Here is an 18,994-nt window from a genome sequence, read left to right on the forward strand (position 1 = left end):
AATATATATTCAGAAAAATTTTTGTCATGAACAAGAAGCAAAGCAAAGAGCTTATCGATTGGAGGGGGAGGGAAATGTAAGATTCTTTGCACCCTGTTCTCTGGCTGAACACTACCGTTTGCTTTCAGGTAAAACACTAGAAAAGCCGTAGCAAAATGACAAAGAGCAAGAGGGAAATCGTGTCAGTGTCACCCACTAGATCTTGGAATCTGGGCCTTACTTCTGGACCTTCGTATATTTGGACCCGAGTAACGCGTAACCAGATATCAAATATGGTTTGGAGGTGGGCCAAGTCTTTGGAGCTAAATATCTTCCTCGAAAATGTCAGCTTGGGCTGTTGAGCCAGACATGGCCTGGCACCTTGTACTATTAGAATTTGTCTGTCCATGATCTGGGATTCTAGAGTTGGCCCATAGCCAGCCACCGTCGAACCAATTCAACAACAAATCAAGCACAGAAACTATTTGTACTAATATTTTCTACATTGTTACTGGTGTAATTTCAAAGGGTGTATCGAGTTCAGATCCTAATCTCCCTTTCTTCTCCGATTCAAACTTTAGATTAAAATCGTGCATTTACTTCAACTGTTACTATAATTTGACTTGGAGAAACTTCATTTCAAGTCAATAGTTGATCCTGATGATAATGATGAAACCCCTTAGTCAACAAAGCTGACACCTGAAACCCAAAGTCTTGAGCAGTAGAATTTTGGTTTATGTTTCGTTAGGCAAAGAAAGCTGCGATTGGTTGTTGAGAAATTTTATCCGAGGTTGGGACTGGAAGGAAAACGAAATGCAACCAAAACAAAACCAAAATGTGTTAACAGTGATGGACAAGGCTGTCCACTTCAGGCTCTTGCTGGAATCCCTCTGGCGTTGTGGATGCTACTACAAGGAAAGTCTCAATCACACTACTCGCAAAGCCAACCCCTTTTATGCTCTGCTCTTCTCCTTTCATACCCCTGACCTAATCTCGTGTTTGGCTTTTATGGCAGCACGCGCTTGTCCCACGCTCCCTCCTCACGTGCCACCTTCCTATTATCATCAAATATCAACGGCTACTTAAGTCTCACTCGCTCAACTCTACTCGTCTCTTCCATTCTTGATTCTTTCTTTTTTTTTTTTTCCCCTTCCACTTTCTCGGGAAACTTACAGAGAAAACGAAAGGCAAAAAGGAGAGCAAATGTTAATCGCAATTTACTTCTTGTTCTTCTCTCTGGGTCAATGTAGTGTTGATTTTAACGCATTATTGTCTTTTAAAGACTCTGTTTTTGACCCCTCAGACTCGCTTTCCTCCTGGGTTAACTCATCCAATCCTTGCAATGATTCTTGGTATGGTGTCACATGCAACCCTGCCACTCACCGAGTCACAAGACTCGTTCTTGAGAACCTAAACCTTTCCGGGTCAACTCAGCCACTGAATCAGCTTTCTCATCTAAGACTCCTCAGCCTCAAAAACAACCGTCTTTTCTCTTCCTCCTCTGTTAACTTGTCTTCATGGCGTTACATAAGGCATCTTTACCTCTCTGGAAACCATCTCTCCGGAGTATTCCCTACCGGAATGTCCACCCTCAGGCGGCTCCACCGGCTCGACCTTGCATACAACGATTTCCACGGCAAAATTCCGATGACCGAATTGACTCGACTGCCTAACTTGTTGACTCTCCGTCTCGAGTACAACTCGTTCACTGGACCCCTCAATTCAATTGCGTCATTTTCTTTCATTTTAGACTTTAACGTCTCGAATAACAACCTCTCCGGCGAGATTCCTGCGTGGATGTCACGTTTCCCCGCGTCTTCCTTCCAAGGAAACAAGCACCTCTGCGGCCAGCCTCTGCCGTCCGATTGTTTTAATCGGACGGCTCTCCCTGCGCCCTTAAAACAAAAGATTCGTCATCCTGAAAGCAAGAGGTTAGGCGATGGGGTGGTGCTGATGATCGTCGCCGTCGATGCAGTGGCGGTTATAGCCGCGCTGGTGACAATCACGTGGTGTTGTTACAGGTACAACTGTCGCTCTGGTGGAACCCACAAGGAGGTTCTACAAACAAAAAGTGGGTCAAAATTGCAATGGCGAAGAAGTGGGTCCAGGGAACAGGAGGTGGAGGTGGAGGCGGAGGAAATGGTGGTGTTCGAAGGGTGCAAGGGATTTCGAAAAGTGGGTGATTTGCTGAAATCTTCGGCTGAGTTGTTAGGGAAAGGAAGTGTGGGGACCACTTATAAGGTGGTGATGGACGGCGGTGATGTGGTGGTGGTGAAAAGGGTACGGCAGAGGAGGAGGAGGAAGGCTGTTGATGGGTGGTTGAGAATAATTGGTGGGTTGAGGCATGCTAATCTTGTGAGCCTTGTAGCATACTATAATTCCAAGGATGAGTTGCTTTTAGTTTATAAGTTCTCACCAAATGGAAGCTTGTATTCCCTCTTGCATGGTAAGTACTTTGGTCGCACTGCAATTTGCATTTACTGTTTTTGTAATCTTTAAGGTTTTGATTATCCTGTAATAAATTTCCTTTGTCTCAATTTGTTTTGCAGGAAATAGGGGACCAGGAAGGACGCCGTTGAGTTGGAGTACGAGGTTAAAGCTAGCTTCAGGGGCTGCCCTAGGCCTAGCTTTTATCCATGGTTACAACAAAGCCAAGATCTTTCACGGACACCTAACATCCTCAAATATCATAGTTGATCGACAGGGCAATGCCTGTATTTCTGATTGCGGTCTTCACCAAGTCTTGCATGCCCCATCTTTATCAAACGATGACTACAAAGCCCCGGAGCTCATGCTGAGCAATGGTGAAGATGGTACTAAGCTTAGAAAGTACACCCAAAAATGCGATGTTTACAGCTTTGGAGTGATCCTGTTGGAGATATTGACAGGGAAAATGGTGAGCGGAGAAAGTGGGATGAGTCTGGTGAAATGGGTTCAAAGCGTGGGAAAAGAAGAGTGGGCGTGGGAGGTGTTTGATTTTGAGATGTTGGGGGACAAGGAGATGGAAGAGGAGATGGTGGGTCTCATGCAAGTGGCGTTGCTTTGCGTGGCTGCGTTGCCTAAAGATCGTCCAAAGATGAGCATGGTGCATAGGATGATCGAAGATATTGGGTCTAAGGGTGCAACAAATGGTGGGACGATTTCTATTTTGAATGATTTCTCCTCTGATTCTTCTCCTGCTCTATCAGAAAGAACTCTTGGCTTCATATAGGTAAAAATCAGTATAGCATTAATAAGTTTCATGAGACAGAATGTGGAAGGAGATCAGTCATGAATGAGAGTCTTTTCTTTTTTCCCCTTTGGGTCAATTGAGATTTGTACAGAGTAGTGATAATATTTGGTTGTCATTCTTTCAGTGTGAGTTACAAGCATTTGATTGAATCACATTCCTTGAGACAGTTCCCTAAATAAAATCCCAACGAAAGGATTAATCTAATTTAATGACACTTTGTTTTCACTGAAGTAACTTTTCAACCTCAAGAGAAACAGGACTGCGTGGGGACACTAGATGGTAAGATGTTAGTCGTTGCTGAGGCAGAAGATGGTGTCAGACCATGGAGGAACAAGAATCTGAAATCGGATGCTTCCAAACATGGAAGAGGGGCCGATCAAATCTTGGCATGCCCTCTCATCCATCCCTCCAAAAAAGAGAAGTTTAATTGTAAAAGGAATAAATTATTTGTAGCCAATGAAATTTCTGATCTACCACAATTAAGACAGCACGACTTGTTTTGCTGAACCTTGCCAGGGGAAACAAGAGGGACCTGGTAGGGGCCGTGCTGAATTCCTTCAACCAGAAGCTGACTTGAGAAAACCTGAGAACCAGTTAAAATGGCTGTAAATGTATACAAAAGCCAATGCTGCAGTGTCACATGGTGTTGTCGCCTTCTGGCAAGCCGAGAGTGCCATTTTTTTTCCTATCAAGTCAGTGCCGATAGGCTGGCTTTGGGGTCCAGTGGCTGCCGTTCGCAATCTGGCAAAGAAAAATAGCATAGCTTGACTCTATTCCGAATCCAAACTAAACCATTAGGGCCTATTTCGTGGTCCACGAAAATCTTTCACACGGCTAGAAATTCTTTTTCTTGCTTTCATAGTTTGTCCTGTCTAGTAAGAGTAAAACTAGTCTTTATTTCAACACCCACTCTTGAGATAATTCATGGCCTTCCAAAAGGGAAAAACCAAAATAATTAGAAATTGTATCTCACTGTTTATTTTGCACTAGGGAAACAGTGTAGAAACATAATATTTTCCTCGTATGGATAATATGAAACAAGAAATACAACTTTGACTGTACTCTGAACAAGATTTGCCCCTTTTGCACTATTTCCTCTGTCACCATTTTTACACCACAGAGAAAGATACCCAAAAAAAAGGAAGGCTAAGTAAGGACTACAAAGAGACTTAGACAGTGCTAGCTGTGGATTTTTCTAGCTCATCTATCTCTTGCCATTTGTGAGAGTAAACAGGGAAGCAGCAGACTTGAGATCATGCTTCAGCTCATGTTGGATTGACCCAACCTCTTCCTTTGACACAAGTTTGTCACTGAAGAAAAACCATATGTTATTAGATTGTTAATTGAAGTAGCAGTATGGAGAACAATGATTCATTTACTTAAATATGCATCTACCCTTTTACTAAAAAAACCTAAGAAAAGCTGTCTATACTCAACTATGCCAAACATGGTCCAGAAAAAGATCTTCTATCTCTTCATACATGTTACAATCCATTGTAAACCAAAATAAACTTGTTCTTGCATCTGATCGATCTTCACTCACCGTTTACAAATTTACAGGGGCATCAATCACATCGACATTGTTCTACATGCAAGAGCAGACCTAATTAACATCTCCCAGCTTTAATTTCTACCATGGCTTAACCATTCTTTGCAAATAAGTACCAAACAAGAGCAGTAGTAAAACAAGAAAAAAAAATGGCTTCCTTTGTAAACTCATGGGTACATTGCTGCTTCATATATACGTGGTATAAATTTCACGAGATGTTATACTGAACTCTTTGATAATACACAAAGATATACAGGTTGCAGAGTTACTAATTTTATTCAAGCTTGACAGGAAATTTCAGGTGCATTGCAATCAGGTATTCTACGCTTTGATTAAGAATATTACCAAACTCTATTAGGCAAGTGTTTATTAAAGAATATGCCTAAACCTGGAAGGAGTTGTTTTTTCCACAATATTCTTGACTGTAAAGGCTGCATTGTTTACCATTAGCCAATGGCAAGAAATTGTTTTGAAAGAGAAGGAGAAATGCACATGCTGACAATAAATACGAATAACTGAAAAACATGAATCACCAATGTATCCTTATTGCAAAACTTAAATGCTTATAACTTTAGCTATAAAAAATGATTAATCCATTCATTTAATACGTTTAACTCCTTCAAACCACTTAAAATTCCTTTCTACCAATTTAAAAATCACATAATACATAATCAGAGAAAATGAAAAAATTACTGGTACATATATATTTGCTGATTATATACGATACCACAATGACAACTTTGATGACTAAAAAACATTACTGCTTGGTTAGTTGAAGACATGAAAATGAACTCCTAGTTGTTAGTATACAAAGGGTTTTCTTTGATCCACCCCACTCATTTCATATCAGTAACTAATATTACGGTGAAATTTGAATATGTAGCACAAACCTGCATTGAATCGATACTTTGGAGTCAAAAGGAAACGATCCGGCTCCCTTGTCATCAAACACCGGGAGAAGCGGTTTAATATCTTCACCTACATCTGACAAACCCGGACTCGGATTCAACTTTTACAGAATTAAGATCAAACACGGTATAAACTTGCAATAAAGATAACGAACCATCATAGTTACCCTGAACAAGGTTAACCTCTCCTTCTCGACAATGAACCGGCATGGCATCATATACAGTCAAACTCTCTAAGCACTGAAGAGCATTGGCCTCATGATCACCAACTTGAACCATTTGCTGCTGCCCTGATTGTTGTTGACTGGCAGCAGCAGCAGCAGCAGTCTGGGCTTTGCAAATGGCAAGCTGGTGAAGCACGAGGTCAAGCTCAGCCTTGACCCAATCAATCTGCATTTTCAAGTCGGAAATAATCCCATAGCAACCACCAACAGGGTCGTTAGCCCTGGTATTTGCTTCAAAAACAATTGATTTCATGGCAATGAGTCGCTGTGGAGGGTCGAGGTTTCTAATGATTTTGACGATGTTACTAACGCCGAAAAGTTTGTGGGCATTAAGGAAATCCTTTTGGTGATTGGCAGGAAAAAAAGGAGCCAAAAGACAGTTACGGGTGCATTTCCTACGTTGGTATTTACATGCAGCACAGGCTGGAGAACCGGCGGAGCAGTTGTTCCCCTTGGGCCGTTGCATGTTTTTGTAGGCCGGGGGAAATCTCTTTGGGGTGCTTAAGATTATTTCGCCGTCTTTGCAGGAAAAACAGAGAGAAAAGAGGAGAATTAAAGACCTAAGAAGAAAATGGAGGGGCTTAACCGATTTGTTCGGCCGGAGATAAATTAGGGACGTGCTACTCTACGTGTCATGGGGGTTTTATTTTTTTTTAAAATTGGATTTTAAATATTTTAAGATTATTATGATAATAATTATATTTTTGGGATAATTAATTTATCTCATTTTTTTAATTATCAGAAAAATTCATTCTCTTTAATTTTTTTTAAAGTTTAAATGGCCTGCATTTGTGGCAAATTGTCAATTTTAAAACACGTTAACGAACTAAATAACGTTATTTCGTTAACAAATAAATTTAAAAATTAAAAATTTTAAAAAATAAATATTCATAAAATTAAAATTAGAAGTTTTGCTCAATTTTTTTGTTTAATTGAATAAAAATATTTTAATTTATTTAATTAACCATAGGTAATCAAATAAACTAAATTATAAGTGACTTTTTTTTTGGGAACTTGAATTAAAAAGTTTGAAGAATGAAAAGTAATTGGCTAAAATATCTTTATTCGTAATTTTTATCTTCTTTTATTAAATTTATCTGTATTTTCTTTTTTTTAATAAAGATATAATGTGATAAACAAATTTTAGCTTTAATAATTTTAATAGAAGAAATTATCTTACTATTTTTTTTATTTTGGGCCGTTAATGGGACCATTACTACATTTCACTGAGCCCATCAATAGATAATTTTCAGTGCTTTTTGATTCTCGTAATGGACTAATGGGCCCATTGGTCCATTATCACGTAGCCCATATTTTTTCCAAGTATGGAAGGGACTTAGCTAAAACTTGGCCGGGCTTCAACCATTACAGGAATAATCCCAATTTTTCTTTGTTCTTTTTTGAATGACAGAAGTTAAAATATCTGGAAAAGAGTGAGTACAATGAGCAATTATCTTGCAGGATGATTATCTCATCTTCATGCTCAATCCTTTGTATGTGTTCCTCTTTTCAGTTCTGAATTATAGCATATAAGAGATTCAGTAAATGATAAAATCTTTTATATTGCTTCAGTTCATGGATTTTGTGTGTGCGCGCGCTCTTAGATTGTTCTCAGTAGCCAACTCATGACCGTATGGTTACAGCTGTTTCAAGATGCAAGCCAAGCATGTTATGGACTGTGGGAATGGCTTGAGTTGAACTACTGCTCACAGATGTGAGAGTGTTTGTTGGGAGTGGAGGGCTGAGGTTTTGGTCCTTTCACCACTAATCAATCATCTCATAGGTGTATTTCATTCATTGGCTAGCTCCTCCCCAGGCTTCAGACCCCTCTCTTGTGGCAACCAAACTTTGGGTCATTACATGTAGAGGAGCCTGGTTGGCAACTATGAGAGAGGATTTGCAATGTCCAATTTTCCAGAACAAATTGTATGTTTATTGATGCAAATTGCAAATCAGAACTTGTCCAAAGGAGAGAATTTGTTTGCAGCAAACATCACTACATATTTGAATGGATCTGGTGAGTAGTAAGGATCTGCAATCTGCCTGTCGAAACAATATACATGATAGAACTAAAACCAACAGCATTATGAAGAGAGAAATGTATCAGGAAATCCAACAGAGAAGACCACTGTTCAAGGACACATCTTCAAATTCCAAATTGACTTAGGCATTGAAAAACATCAAATGTTACATCTATTGATTTTGAGAAACTCTCAAACAATCATACGAATCGACCAGAGCCTATCAAAATAAATCACTAAAATAGATGCAATATTTTACATTCAAGTTCCAACTTATCCTTGGCTGCACTTTTCAGCATGAACAGAGGAAAATAAGTATGCAACCTTTTAAGACCTAATGATAAAAACATAAGCTGATCCATAAACATGCAGCTCAATTACAAATAGTTGAAGCCTCCAAGAAAAAAGACAAAGATGATTATTCCTACACTGAAACCATGGATAACCACCCTCAGATATCATTCGAAATGACCTTACTATACCCAATTCATGGTTGGACTAAATAACTCCAGCTGCAAAACTTAGAGACCTTCACATTTTCCATCTTATCCATGAGTGTTAACCGCTTCCCAAACTAAGTTCTTTGGAACTGGGTTGGTGAGATCCCTAGCCTGCAAGGCTGCTGATCGAAGAGTCCCTATTGTCATTGCATTAGCCTTCCAAAATGATGCACTGTTGTATGGTAAACTGTGTTTCTTGCATAGCTCCTTAACGAATGGGGAAATTTTCCTGAGATGGCAGCGAGGCAACCTTGGAAACAAATGGTGCTCAATCTGGAACTGCAAACCGCCATGAAACCAGTCCATCCAAGATGAGCACAATATATCAAGTGTCCCAGCAGTTTGCATCTCAAACCAATCGTTCCCACTAGGAGGTCCAACGTAAACACTCGATGAGAAATGATTCAAACAGAACTGAATATGTTGAATTCCAGTTACAGAGAAACTAGCAACAACAAACATCACTCTCTCACCCCAATTAGGCAAGCAAGAAACAAGTAGCGGATACCAAGTCCAGAAAACAAGAAGCCCCAAAATCTCCTGACCCCTATTTGGTACCTTCCTCTTAGATAACAGCAATGCGAAAGACTGTGCAAATAGATTAATCCTAGCAAAACACATTACAGGGTAATATGTCCAATGCTGGTAACTAACCAAGAACCTAGCAACAGAATCAAAATTCATCTTCCTTTCATAAAAATAAGACGTGAGTGAATGAAAAAACTTCGAAGATACCACAAAAAATGGCATGTGTTGAAGATCTGGATCGAAATCAAGACTATTACAAGCAATGTGATGAGCATTGTGATTCCATTTCCACCATCCAATACTGATCCCTGCAAGGCAATTCCCAGTAAGGATCTGAGCAAGTCTATTGAATTTTCTGTTGCACATAACCTGGTAATGCCCAGAATCATGTCCCATCCACCCACTCTGTATCCACAAGAATCCCATTAATCCACCAGAACAAAGATGCGCCCAAGTGGTGCTGCAGCATAAAACACCATAAACACTGATAAAAAACAGCAACGCTATGAAACAAAGTGAAATGCATGTCCCGTGTCCCTTCTTTTCAAAAAGACCCATCTTTGAAAACTCACCAACGAGTTTTCTATAATCTTTGGATACCTCTGAGACAGCGTAATCTTTGAGATAATACCCAGTGAAGAACTTGTCAAGATATTGCCAAGCTGAGCCTGGATGATAGGCTACAAATGCATCAGTAGCATCTTGGCCAGCCAGATTTTGCAATGGAAGTGCCCCTCCAGGGTGGTCTTGACTCCATTGAGTGACATCATAGACCTTGCCCTGTAAAGAGATCCATAGATCTCCTGGTTTTTTGTGCTCTTCAAGCTCTGCTTGGGAAATGTACCTCCTTGACTCTGCCATTGGGGCAAGAAACGAGCAACCAAAGAATGGATCTGACCTGAAGTGTTTTCTCTTCCTTCCTCGGGTGTGAAAGGAAGAGGCTTTTTCAGTGTGGAATGATTATGGCATGAGAAAAGAAAAAGAGGCTACTTTGGGTTGTGTTTTCTTTCAATGTCTGAATGAAATTTCTCAGCTTTATGCCTGGCTTTTGCTTTGCTTTTGGGGGTGTGAATGTGATGGAGCAATGAAGGGAGGTGATATCACCATTTATAGGATGAAAGGTGGGTGGGGTTTATACAGCCAAGCAAAAATGAAGAAGAGCCACAGAATAATTTAAACGGCAGAAGCTGATAAGCGGCAGAGCTTAATACGAAATATCTTGTGCTTAGGTGGTAAGCAAGAACATTGACTATTTCTCAAAAACTAGGGCTGAAGTTGAGAGCATAATGGGAAAGTGGGGGCAAACTTTTTTAAATCTCCTTTTACTTTTTATGCTCAATCAATGTATAATTTTGAATTTTGATTTAAAGGAAAGAACATTTTTGGTTAAGAAATGAGATGAAAACAAATTCTAAAACAAATTACCTTATTAGTTAGAATTAGCCATGTGGTTTTCCCTCCTCATCAACTTTAAAATGGTAGGTAAATAAATAGGTCAAACTTTATAAGAAATAAAAATTGACTCCAAACAAGACATTAAATAATTAAATTTATCATATTTATCATTTTTAAAATCAAATATTATCGTTACGGAATCTCCATAACTTAATTATGATCACAAAATCTTATACAACACTCGAAATTACTTACGAGAATCAAAACTTTTGTAATGCTTATATCGTTGATTATGTCATTGGAATGATTGTATTATACAAAGACAAGAATGGCTAAGTTAAATTAGGGTAATGAATTGAGAGCCTTGTGGTCTTGACACAGCAAGTAGAAAAACACTGTGGGGGAAATGGAAGCGTACAGGTAACACACCCCTGGCCATGGGCAACAGTATTAAAGAGAACACATGCAATGCTTTCAAAGCTCCAAGCAACTTTAAAGACCATGGAAATTTCCCATCGTTTCCTCTGGCGGGTGATGGGAAATTTCCCAATCATTGTGCCACTTCTGCCAATACGGACAGCTTTCCAGCTATCGCTAAATTGTTTTAACACACAGTGTAAATGTAAATATCGAATACTGTCAAAACCTGACAGAACGACGAAGCTGTAATATTATTCTATCTTGTGTCAGGTTGGATTTGACGTTAAAATTGAATTTGTGCTCCATTTTTAAATTTTTAATAAATTGTCTGTTCTGTTTCATAAAACAGTTTTAGTGAGTGAATTATTAGCATATTAATGGCACAGTTTGGGCTCTTATGAAAAAGGGGAAACCTAAATGAATGCAAAATGACCTACCTGTAACCGAAAATTAATTTGCGGGGGCTTTTCGTCATTAACTAGGTAGTTGGTTTGGTTTTAACTTTTAATTGGCTTCAACTGTTTAATTCATTTGCTCAAGAGTTTATGTATGTATTTTTTTTAATTTTTTATCCAATATATGTATAGTTTAATTTTAAAGAATCTAATCAATACAGAATAATATTTATAATTTGTTTCAATGACAAATACATGTATAATTTAATTTAAAAAATCTTTCACTTAATAAAAAGGAAAATACAAAGGTAATTAATGGATAATTAATATTGTTGGGCATTAATATTTCAATTTTAATTTTCATGACCAAATTATGGAAAAGAATATCCGCACATTAGATTCTCCCTCCTTGACCTTTCTAAAAGGGGATATCCCCCCACTCGTACCGTATTACACAAGGGACGTGGGATTTTTGTTTGAATGGTAGGTGAAGGGAAAGCAGTATGGAACGGGGGCAAAGCAAATCAAAATCAACGTGGAAATGGACTCAGCCAAATATTAGAATATGCCCACCCGCATCAGCTGCTATAATCGCACCCCAATATTGTAACTGCTTCTTCCATGTGCATTATACTCATTTCTTGCTGACTAATAATACTCTATACAGTTTTTATTAATATTTAAAAAAAAAATTCAAATGTTATTATTATTTTTTAAATTATATATCAATTAATAAATAAAATACTCGAACGTATATTTTATACAGCTTTCAATCTAAGGTATATCTGAACTAAACAGCACCACAAGGACAATTTTCCATATTAAGTTTATCAACGGTAAATAATAAAATTGGGAATATCCCAATTCTTATATTTTTACCCTACTCAATTAAGGGTTTTTTGTGTCTTTTTTTTTTTACCTGACCACATCAATGTTCCTTTATTTTATGCAATTAAATTCTTACTTAGTAATAGAAATATAGCAAATATTATTTTTAGTAACAACACTGATTTCTTGTATATGTGAAATTGACATGAAGTGTTGACTAGATAGAGCAACAGTTATTGCGGTGGAATGCCATGTCATCAACTTTTTTCTAATGATTATTAATGTGGCACATCATATCATAAGAAATTCCATGTCATCAATTATTTTCGTGTGTAGTCAATCTATCGTATTCAACTCTACGTATGTAAAAAATAATAATTATCTCACGTTACATTTTTATTATAAAATAAAAATTCAATTGACTAAAATAAAAAAAAACTTTATTACGTTCAACAAAAATGTAAATACTTAATTATCTAAACGCATATAATTTAAGGACTTATTTTTTTTTTTTTGGAACTAGAAACTTTTTTTATTTTTTTAACCTAAATTAGATAGATTAATTGGGCTTGCCTAATTTGTCCATTAAACTGCAAAAATGGCCCCAACTGGTCCAATAATTGAGATCCAGCCCAACCCAGATTCACTCACAACCGAGCACCGTCTAGCCCACAAAGATAGGCCTGTTCCCTCACAAGAAAGAGAGGAGTACCGAAAAGAAAAGAATCGGGTTCCCTTTGCATGATTGCTTCCCACTGTAACCCAGACAAAAACATTATTTTTGGTTTCAGAAATCTGTTGGGTTTTTTATTGTTACACCAATACATCCAAAGCGGAGAGCAGAAAAAAGTGTTAATTATATAGAAAAGCTTGAAGAAATGGCAGAGAAACCTCAACCAGTGAGAGTACTATACTGTCCCATATGTTCTCTTCCAGCAGAGTACTGTGAATTCGGCCCTGATTTCGAAAAGTGTAAGCCTTGGTTGATCAAAAACGCCCCTGAGCTTTACCCAGATCTCTGTAAAGGTTCTACGTCTTTCTTTTTTTAAAAAATTATTATTGAGTGTAAATATTTGCATGCTTATTTTATTTTATTTTTATTCCGTGTCTTCTTTTTGTTTGCTGATGAAACTGACAATAAAGAGGACAACGCTTTGTTTTTTTTTTTTTCTGGGTTTTGTTGTTTTGTTTTGGCTTTGGGTTTTAAATTTACTTTCTCTGGAGGTTGTTTGTCTGATATGGATTGATGAATGAAGAGAATAATCTCTGCCTTTTGCTATTGGATAGTGTCCTCAATCTTTATTGCGTTTCTTAGTTTTGATTGTATGTAGGAAGTAAAAACTGGAAGAGTAAGAGAAGAAATGATTTGTTCTTCTTCTTTTTCATGTGACAGTGTAGTAAGTTAATAATTGTTTTTGATGTTTAGAGGCTAATGAAAAGGAGGCCGAGAAGGTTTCTGAACAGCTCCAATCAGTTGGTATTTCCTCTGCTGATGGGGCAGCATCTTCAGCTCAACCAGGTTAGTATGACTTCTTAGTCATCTACTTATTTAGGCAGCATTCTTTGGTTTTATATTGGGAATATTCTGTCATAAACACAGATAATTTCTTCACAATTTTATTCATCATCTTTCAAGAAGAAACATTTTCATTAACTTCTGAGCATCTAACACAAATAATGTCTTCAAACTTTATTCATTTGGTTTCAAGAAGAAGCGTTTTCATCCTCACTGCTCCAATGTTTGTTTTCATTTATTTATAGTACATTTCTATTTTGCAGGGGATACATCATCATCTAAGCAAGAAGAAGTTAAACGTCTTCCTGGTGGGAAAATAAAGAAGAAAGTAAGGCCCTTTTTTTGTAGTTCCCTTGGCATTATATGCACAAAACATTCATAGTATTTTGAAGGTTTTGATCCCCAATCCCAGGATGACATTTTCTAAATTAGCATAGAGTAAATTGCATTTTCTTTCCTATGTTTCTTGTCTAATTGAATATTGTTGATATGCGGATGATTCATGTTCTAAATCATGGTGAAATATTTACATAATTCTTGGTCAAAGTCATTGCTTGTGGACCTTTGCCCTACATGCTCGGTTATTATTAGGATATGAGAGTAACCTATCTTGTTTTCCTTTTTTTCCCTGCTTTTGTTTTTGGTCAAATAAAAGGAGAAACAAGAGGTTGTTATTGAGAAGGTTGTACGTAACAGGCGCAAATGTATCACCATTGTGAAAGGGTTGGATCTTTTTGGTGAGCCACTTACTGATATGCCTCTCTTTCATTCTCACATTTATTTTTCCATCTCCTGATTAGTGTTTTTAAAAAAAGTTAATTTCTGATGAGTAGATATTTATTTCAGGAGTCAAGCTTAGTGATGCTTCCAAAAAGCTTGGGAAGAAGTTTGCCACTGGAGCATCAGTTGTTAAGGTGTATAAAATGCCATTTGAACCTGTAGTTTTCATTCCAATATTGGTTCTTTTTCTTACAAATATTTTGATGGTTATTTCTTTTAGGGGCCAACGGACAAGGAGCAAATTGATGTTCAAGGGGATATTGCCTATGATATCGTGGAATTTATTACAGAGACCTGGCCTGCTGTAATTTCTCCCGTCATCTTATTTGTGTTTCCTTCAATATGAAAATGCTGCACACGAGAAAAATTAATGCATGATTGATTATTTTCTTTGTTTTGCTATTGAAAAGAATTATTTTTTGCTTTGCACATGGAAATACTATTCAACATGAAACTCTGCAATTCCTACTTAGATATAGCTCTACTACAAAAAAAATGATTCTTTATTGCCTTGAAAGTGAGGTTATGCTGTTCATTACTAACACAAAAGCTTCTTAAAATTTCATTATGGCTATATTCTTTGAAATATTCTACTAAATTCCCTTAGGATGCTGTTTGAATATTTTTTTATGCTTGACATAAGTCTTCATGTTCTGAAAATTTGCTCTCTCTCTGAATTGAAGTTTCTGTATTTGCTGTGCCCTTTCAGGTGCCTGAAACTGCTATTTTCTTCATTGAGGATGGAAAAAAGGTTCCAGCCGCTTGATTCTAGAGCTTGAAGCAGGACTCGGGGCTGAGCTTTGACAGCTCATTGATGAGCCAGCTTTTGCTTTGACTGGACAGAGCATCTATTCATCTTAGTTGGATTGGATAATTTTCACCAAACCTGCTATACCTTTGAGAAGAAGTTCTGTCATTTGAGAGATAAAATTGTGTACTGCTGAAGCATTACCCTTCACTTGTCCTTGAAAACATCATGCTACTTTAATATTTTTGGCTTGCGGCATAATCTTTTGCATGTAAGCAGTGTTTTTCTTTGATGGGCAAGCACTATAAGTACCGTTTTCTGTGAATGAAGTTGGTGAAAGAAAGTAGATAGATGAAGAATATCTTAGCACTTGAAAGTAATGGACCTGTTTTGAGCAGAGCTTCATTGCTAGTGCTTCGATGTATCTGATGAAATTCGAGATTTATGGTCCGTACGGATCGATTTTCAAATCTACTGAATGCTTGTGGCAAAGCTCAGTGGGAATACTTCTGGCTCTATGATCACAATGGACGCTCTGCTTGTCTATTATGCCTCACTTGGCCAAGCTTCATCTCCATCTGGAGAGCTAGAAAACAAGGAAGACAAGCAAACTGAATGTCCTAAAATCTAGAGCGTGCAAGCAAACCGTTAATTAAAATAGAAAAAAAAAAAAGTTAAACCAATAGCTGAATGGAGTCTAAATTTTAGAGGCTAAAAGAAAGCATAAATCCCTAGTTGGATTAGAGCTCTCAAAGGGTAAAGAAAGAAGGAGTCATTGGATTCACGAGCCCATGGGTGATTTGATGGGGCTTTGTTCAATTAGATTCGGACCCAAATACACACCAACAAAAATCTTTCACTTTGTAATTTAATAGTAGTGGATAAAACGAATATCCGCTCCCTGTCTCCTTTGATTCGTCCCGTAGTGTGGAGAACCGAAAGATCCCCTCTTTTGTCTCCCTTAAACCAGGAACAGAGGCCCCTCTTCTCATCTCATCCCAAGTTTTTATAAAAGCCTCTTCTTCTAAATTTTAGTTCTAAGCTTTACTTCTCTCGAGGTAATCACTATCCAGTTCAGCAATGCTCTCTACTTTTTTTCCTTTCTTTTTTTTTTTCATTTTTCCATTGTTAATGGTTCTTTTAAATGTTTATTGGTATGCTTAGGAACTGTTGTTTATTCTTAAATGAGAAAGCAAACAACTTTAAACGGTTGGGTGTTTATGATTAATGCCTTTTTTGGAGTGGGCTTGCTTGTATGGTTCAGCTATGCAGCTTTAGTACTTGATTTTCATTTTTGTCTCAAATAGATAGAAACTAGAGTTGGACTCAGATTTTAGTATGAGCTTATAGCAGTGGTGGTTGTTATAACTCTTTGAATTGCCATTTTATTGGACAAAAGAAAGGGTTTCCTTCTTTCCCGACAACGTTGAAACTTGCTCTAGAAGAGCAAACCAGAAGTAATACAAGGATTGAGGTAGAATTTCTTTTTGCCTGAGGAACAGTTCCCTGGATTTCGAAACTAATTTTGGACCATATTGGTATTTTGCAGGGGCATGTGAATATTGTTGGGCACAACCAAACAGTAAAATGGCACATTTGCTGTCAACTACATGCTCTGTAAAGATCTCATCTAGCTACAGACCTTGTGGTCAACCTCTGAATCAGGTTCGAACAGCACTTCCTACCTCTTTTACCATTCAGACTTCCAAATCCCCCTTCAAAAGGCTTGTTTTCCAAGGAGACAGGGGAGGAAGAAGTTTTGTGGTTCGTGCAACCGCCGCACCTGTACGCCAAGAAGTTTCCGCTCAACCCGGGTCTGGTTCTAATCTGTCCCCAAATGAACCTTCAAAGCCTCAGCGGGTCATGATTATTGGTGGAGATGGCTACTGTGGTTGGGCTACAGCCCTCCACCTGTCCAACAGAGGTTATGATGTTGCAATTGTGGACAGCCTTGTCCGGCGGCTTTTTGACCACCAGCTTGGCCTTGACTCCTTGACACCGATTTCCTCTATCCATAACCGGCTCCGTTGTTGGAAAGCTACCACTGGAAAGACAATTGACCTTTATATTGGTGATATTTGTGACTTTGAGTTCTTATCTGAAACCTTTAACTCATTTGAACCTGACGCTGTTGTCCACTTTGGAGAGCAACGGTCTGCCCCTTATTCAATGATCGATCGATCAAGAGCTGTGTTCACTCAGAAAAATAATGTAATCGGAACACTCAATGTTCTTTTTGCAATAAAGGAATTCAGGGAGCAGTGCCATCTAGTAAAGCTTGGGACAATGGGAGAGTACGGAACTCCAAACATAGATATTGAAGAGGGTTATATAACAATCACTCATAATGGAAGGACCGATACTTTGCCTTATCCAAAGCAAGCAAGCTCTTTTTATCATCTCAGTAAGGTTCATGATTCAAATAACATAGCCTTCACTTGCAAGGCTTGGGGCATCAGAGCCACTGATCTGAATCAAGGAGTGGTTTATGGGGTAAGGACCGACGAGACTTCAATGCATGAAGACCTGTATAACCGGTTTGATTATGATGGAGTATTTGGAACAGCATTGAATCGGTTTTGTGTTCAGGCTGCTGTTGGGCATCCCCTTACAGTTTATGGGAAAGGGGGCCAGGTGAGACTCCTCTATTCGAACCTACTATTGATGCCCCACACTTTGTATTTTGTGTTTTATTTTCCATAAATACCTTAGGATATATCTTTACGCTTGGATTCTGCTTTTGGGAGGAATGACTGTTCACTGCAAGTAAACAGTTTTCATCAACCGAATTTGTGCTTAGTCAGTTTTGTATCTAATGCATCACAGACACACACACCATTTATCAGATATGCTCGATGTTTCATGGTATACACTTGACACACACTCCCAGTGCCCATTCCTTCGACATGGTAGATGTGCCACCATGCACATATTGGACATGGATATTTTATAATGCAGAAAATTCCTTGGTACAGTTATGTTCGGCTATAATTCGAGGATGGCATTTTTCCTGCATGCATGTCTAACTCTCTCTCTCATGTTCTATTTATAAAATTCAGACCAGGGGTTACCTTGACATAAGAGACACAGTTCAGTGCGTTGAACTTGCTATTGCAAATCCAGCACAACCTGGTGAATTTCGGGTTTTCAATCAATTCACTGAGCAGTTTTCTGTCAATGAACTAGCTGCCCTTGTAACAAAAGCAGGAGAGAAGCTTGGACTTGATGTGCAAACCATATCTGTGCCCAACCCAAGAGTTGAGGCGGAGGAACATTATTACAATGCAAAGCATACTAAACTCATTGAGCTGGGACTCAAACCACATCTCCTCTCAGACTCTCTTCTTGACTCATTGCTCAACTTTACTGTTAAGTACAAGGATCGTGTTGACAGAAAACAGATTATGCCTAATGTTTCTTGGAGAAAAATTGGGGTGAAGCCACAGACTGTGCCAGCTAATTAAGTGGTCGACAGATGTAGATGTCAGAAAGTTCTTGTTTACCTTGTTGTATCCTTTTGCCCTTTGTAGATGGTGCTGCAGTTCTTTCAACTTTTCATGGTAAGCGTGGTCTGTAATTTGCCTCTGGAATCTAAACATGGTTAAATTGGTTGCACATGAGAGCGCAATATGACTTGAGTTCTTGGATCGTGGCCTTTGGTGTGGAACACTGTGAGCCTGTTTTTGTATTCAGTTGCTTATATCTTGATAAGGTGGAAAATATCAATAATAATTACTGTAATATATTCGTAATTTAAAGTGACTGAAGTTCTCCAATGTTGTTGTTATCCTGTTGCTTTTCACTCGTCCTGTGGTAATACATGAACTGAGGGCTTTGTTCTTCCCAATTTTAACCATAACAGTTATTCCAAGTCGTCTCACTCTAGGAGGTGATTCCATGCTAAGTTGGATGTACCTTATCTGCTCATTGTTCGCCACTTTTAAGTAATATATAATCATATTGCAGATAGG

At 38.1% G+C, this 18,994-nt stretch overlaps 4 protein-coding genes and 1 pseudogene across 5 annotated transcripts; 3 read left to right on the plus strand and 2 right to left on the minus strand.

The window, feature by feature from the left end:
- Nucleotides 1-975: 975 nt before the first annotated feature.
- LOC18588066 (probably inactive receptor-like protein kinase At5g41680) lies at nt 976-3,421 on the plus strand. Its single transcript, XM_018127916.2, has 2 exons — nt 976-2,425; nt 2,529-3,421. Exons 1-2 carry the CDS (start codon nt 1,183-1,185, stop codon nt 3,188-3,190), a joined length of 1,905 nt encoding a protein of 634 aa, XP_017983405.2. The 5' UTR covers nt 976-1,182; the 3' UTR covers nt 3,191-3,421.
- An 861-nt stretch (nt 3,422-4,282) lies between these two features.
- LOC18588067 (protein ASYMMETRIC LEAVES 2-like) lies at nt 4,283-6,358 on the minus strand (annotated as a pseudogene).
- Nucleotides 6,359-8,023: 1,665 nt separating this feature from the next.
- LOC18588068 (acyl-lipid (9-3)-desaturase-like) lies at nt 8,024-10,212 on the minus strand. The gene has a single exon (XM_007012229.3). The coding sequence runs from the start codon at nt 9,800-9,802 to the stop codon at nt 8,459-8,461; it is 1,344 nt and encodes a 447-aa protein (XP_007012291.1). The 5' UTR covers nt 9,803-10,212; the 3' UTR covers nt 8,024-8,458.
- A 2,493-nt stretch (nt 10,213-12,705) lies between these two features.
- LOC18588069 (Translation initiation factor SUI1 family protein) lies at nt 12,706-15,348 on the plus strand. The gene is made up of 7 exons (XM_007012230.3): nt 12,706-13,005; nt 13,406-13,498; nt 13,759-13,823; nt 14,151-14,232; nt 14,342-14,409; nt 14,496-14,579; nt 14,985-15,348. Exons 1-7 carry the CDS (start codon nt 12,858-12,860, stop codon nt 15,039-15,041), a joined length of 597 nt encoding a protein of 198 aa, XP_007012292.3. The 5' UTR covers nt 12,706-12,857; the 3' UTR covers nt 15,042-15,348.
- A 569-nt stretch (nt 15,349-15,917) lies between these two features.
- Nucleotides 15,918-18,799, plus strand: SQD1 (sulfoquinovosyldiacylglycerol 1). 2 transcript variants are annotated; one of them, XM_007012231.3, is made up of 3 exons: nt 15,918-16,081; nt 16,573-17,657; nt 18,083-18,799. In XM_007012231.3, the coding sequence occupies exons 2-3, from the start codon at nt 16,611-16,613 to the stop codon at nt 18,485-18,487; spliced, it is 1,452 nt and encodes a 483-aa protein (XP_007012293.3). In that variant the 5' UTR covers nt 15,918-16,081; nt 16,573-16,610; the 3' UTR covers nt 18,488-18,799. The 2 variants fall into 2 exon arrangements, with proteins under 2 accessions (XP_007012293.3, XP_017983084.2); XM_018127595.2 differs by lacking the exon at nt 15,918-16,081 and adding an exon at nt 16,170-16,497.
- Nucleotides 18,800-18,994: the final 195 nt, after the last annotated feature.

The sequence above is a fragment of the Theobroma cacao genome, chromosome 9 (assembly GCF_053813885.1).
Source record: "Theobroma cacao isolate CCN51 chromosome 9, ASM5381388v1, whole genome shotgun sequence".
Lineage (NCBI taxonomy): Eukaryota > Viridiplantae > Streptophyta > Magnoliopsida > Malvales > Malvaceae > Theobroma > Theobroma cacao.

What these genes read in the sequence shown, in the direction of transcription:
- LOC18588066 (XM_018127916.2), top strand. Translation starts at nt 1,183, where the DNA reads ATGTTAATCGCAATTTACTTCTTGTTCTTCTCTCTGGGTCAATGTAGT. An exon ending in CTTGTATTCCCTCTTGCATG is followed by an intron (nt 2,426 to 2,528) that starts GTAAGTACTTTG and finishes TTTGTTTTGCAG; the next exon opens with GAAATAGGGGACCAGGAAGG.
- LOC18588068 (XM_007012229.3), bottom strand. Translation starts at nt 9,802, where the DNA reads ATGGCAGAGTCAAGGAGGTACATTTCCCAAGCAGAGCTTGAAGAGCAC.
- LOC18588069 (XM_007012230.3), top strand. Translation starts at nt 12,858, where the DNA reads ATGGCAGAGAAACCTCAACCAGTGAGAGTACTATACTGTCCCATATGT. An exon ending in TTACCCAGATCTCTGTAAAG is followed by an intron (nt 13,006 to 13,405) that starts GTTCTACGTCTT and finishes TTTGATGTTTAG; the next exon opens with AGGCTAATGAAAAGGAGGCC. An exon ending in GAAAGGGTTGGATCTTTTTG is followed by an intron (nt 14,233 to 14,341) that starts GTGAGCCACTTA and finishes TATTTATTTCAG; the next exon opens with GAGTCAAGCTTAGTGATGCT.
- SQD1 (XM_007012231.3), top strand. Translation starts at nt 16,611, where the DNA reads ATGGCACATTTGCTGTCAACTACATGCTCTGTAAAGATCTCATCTAGC. An exon ending in TTTATGGGAAAGGGGGCCAG is followed by an intron (nt 17,658 to 18,082) that starts GTGAGACTCCTC and finishes TATAAAATTCAG; the next exon opens with ACCAGGGGTTACCTTGACAT.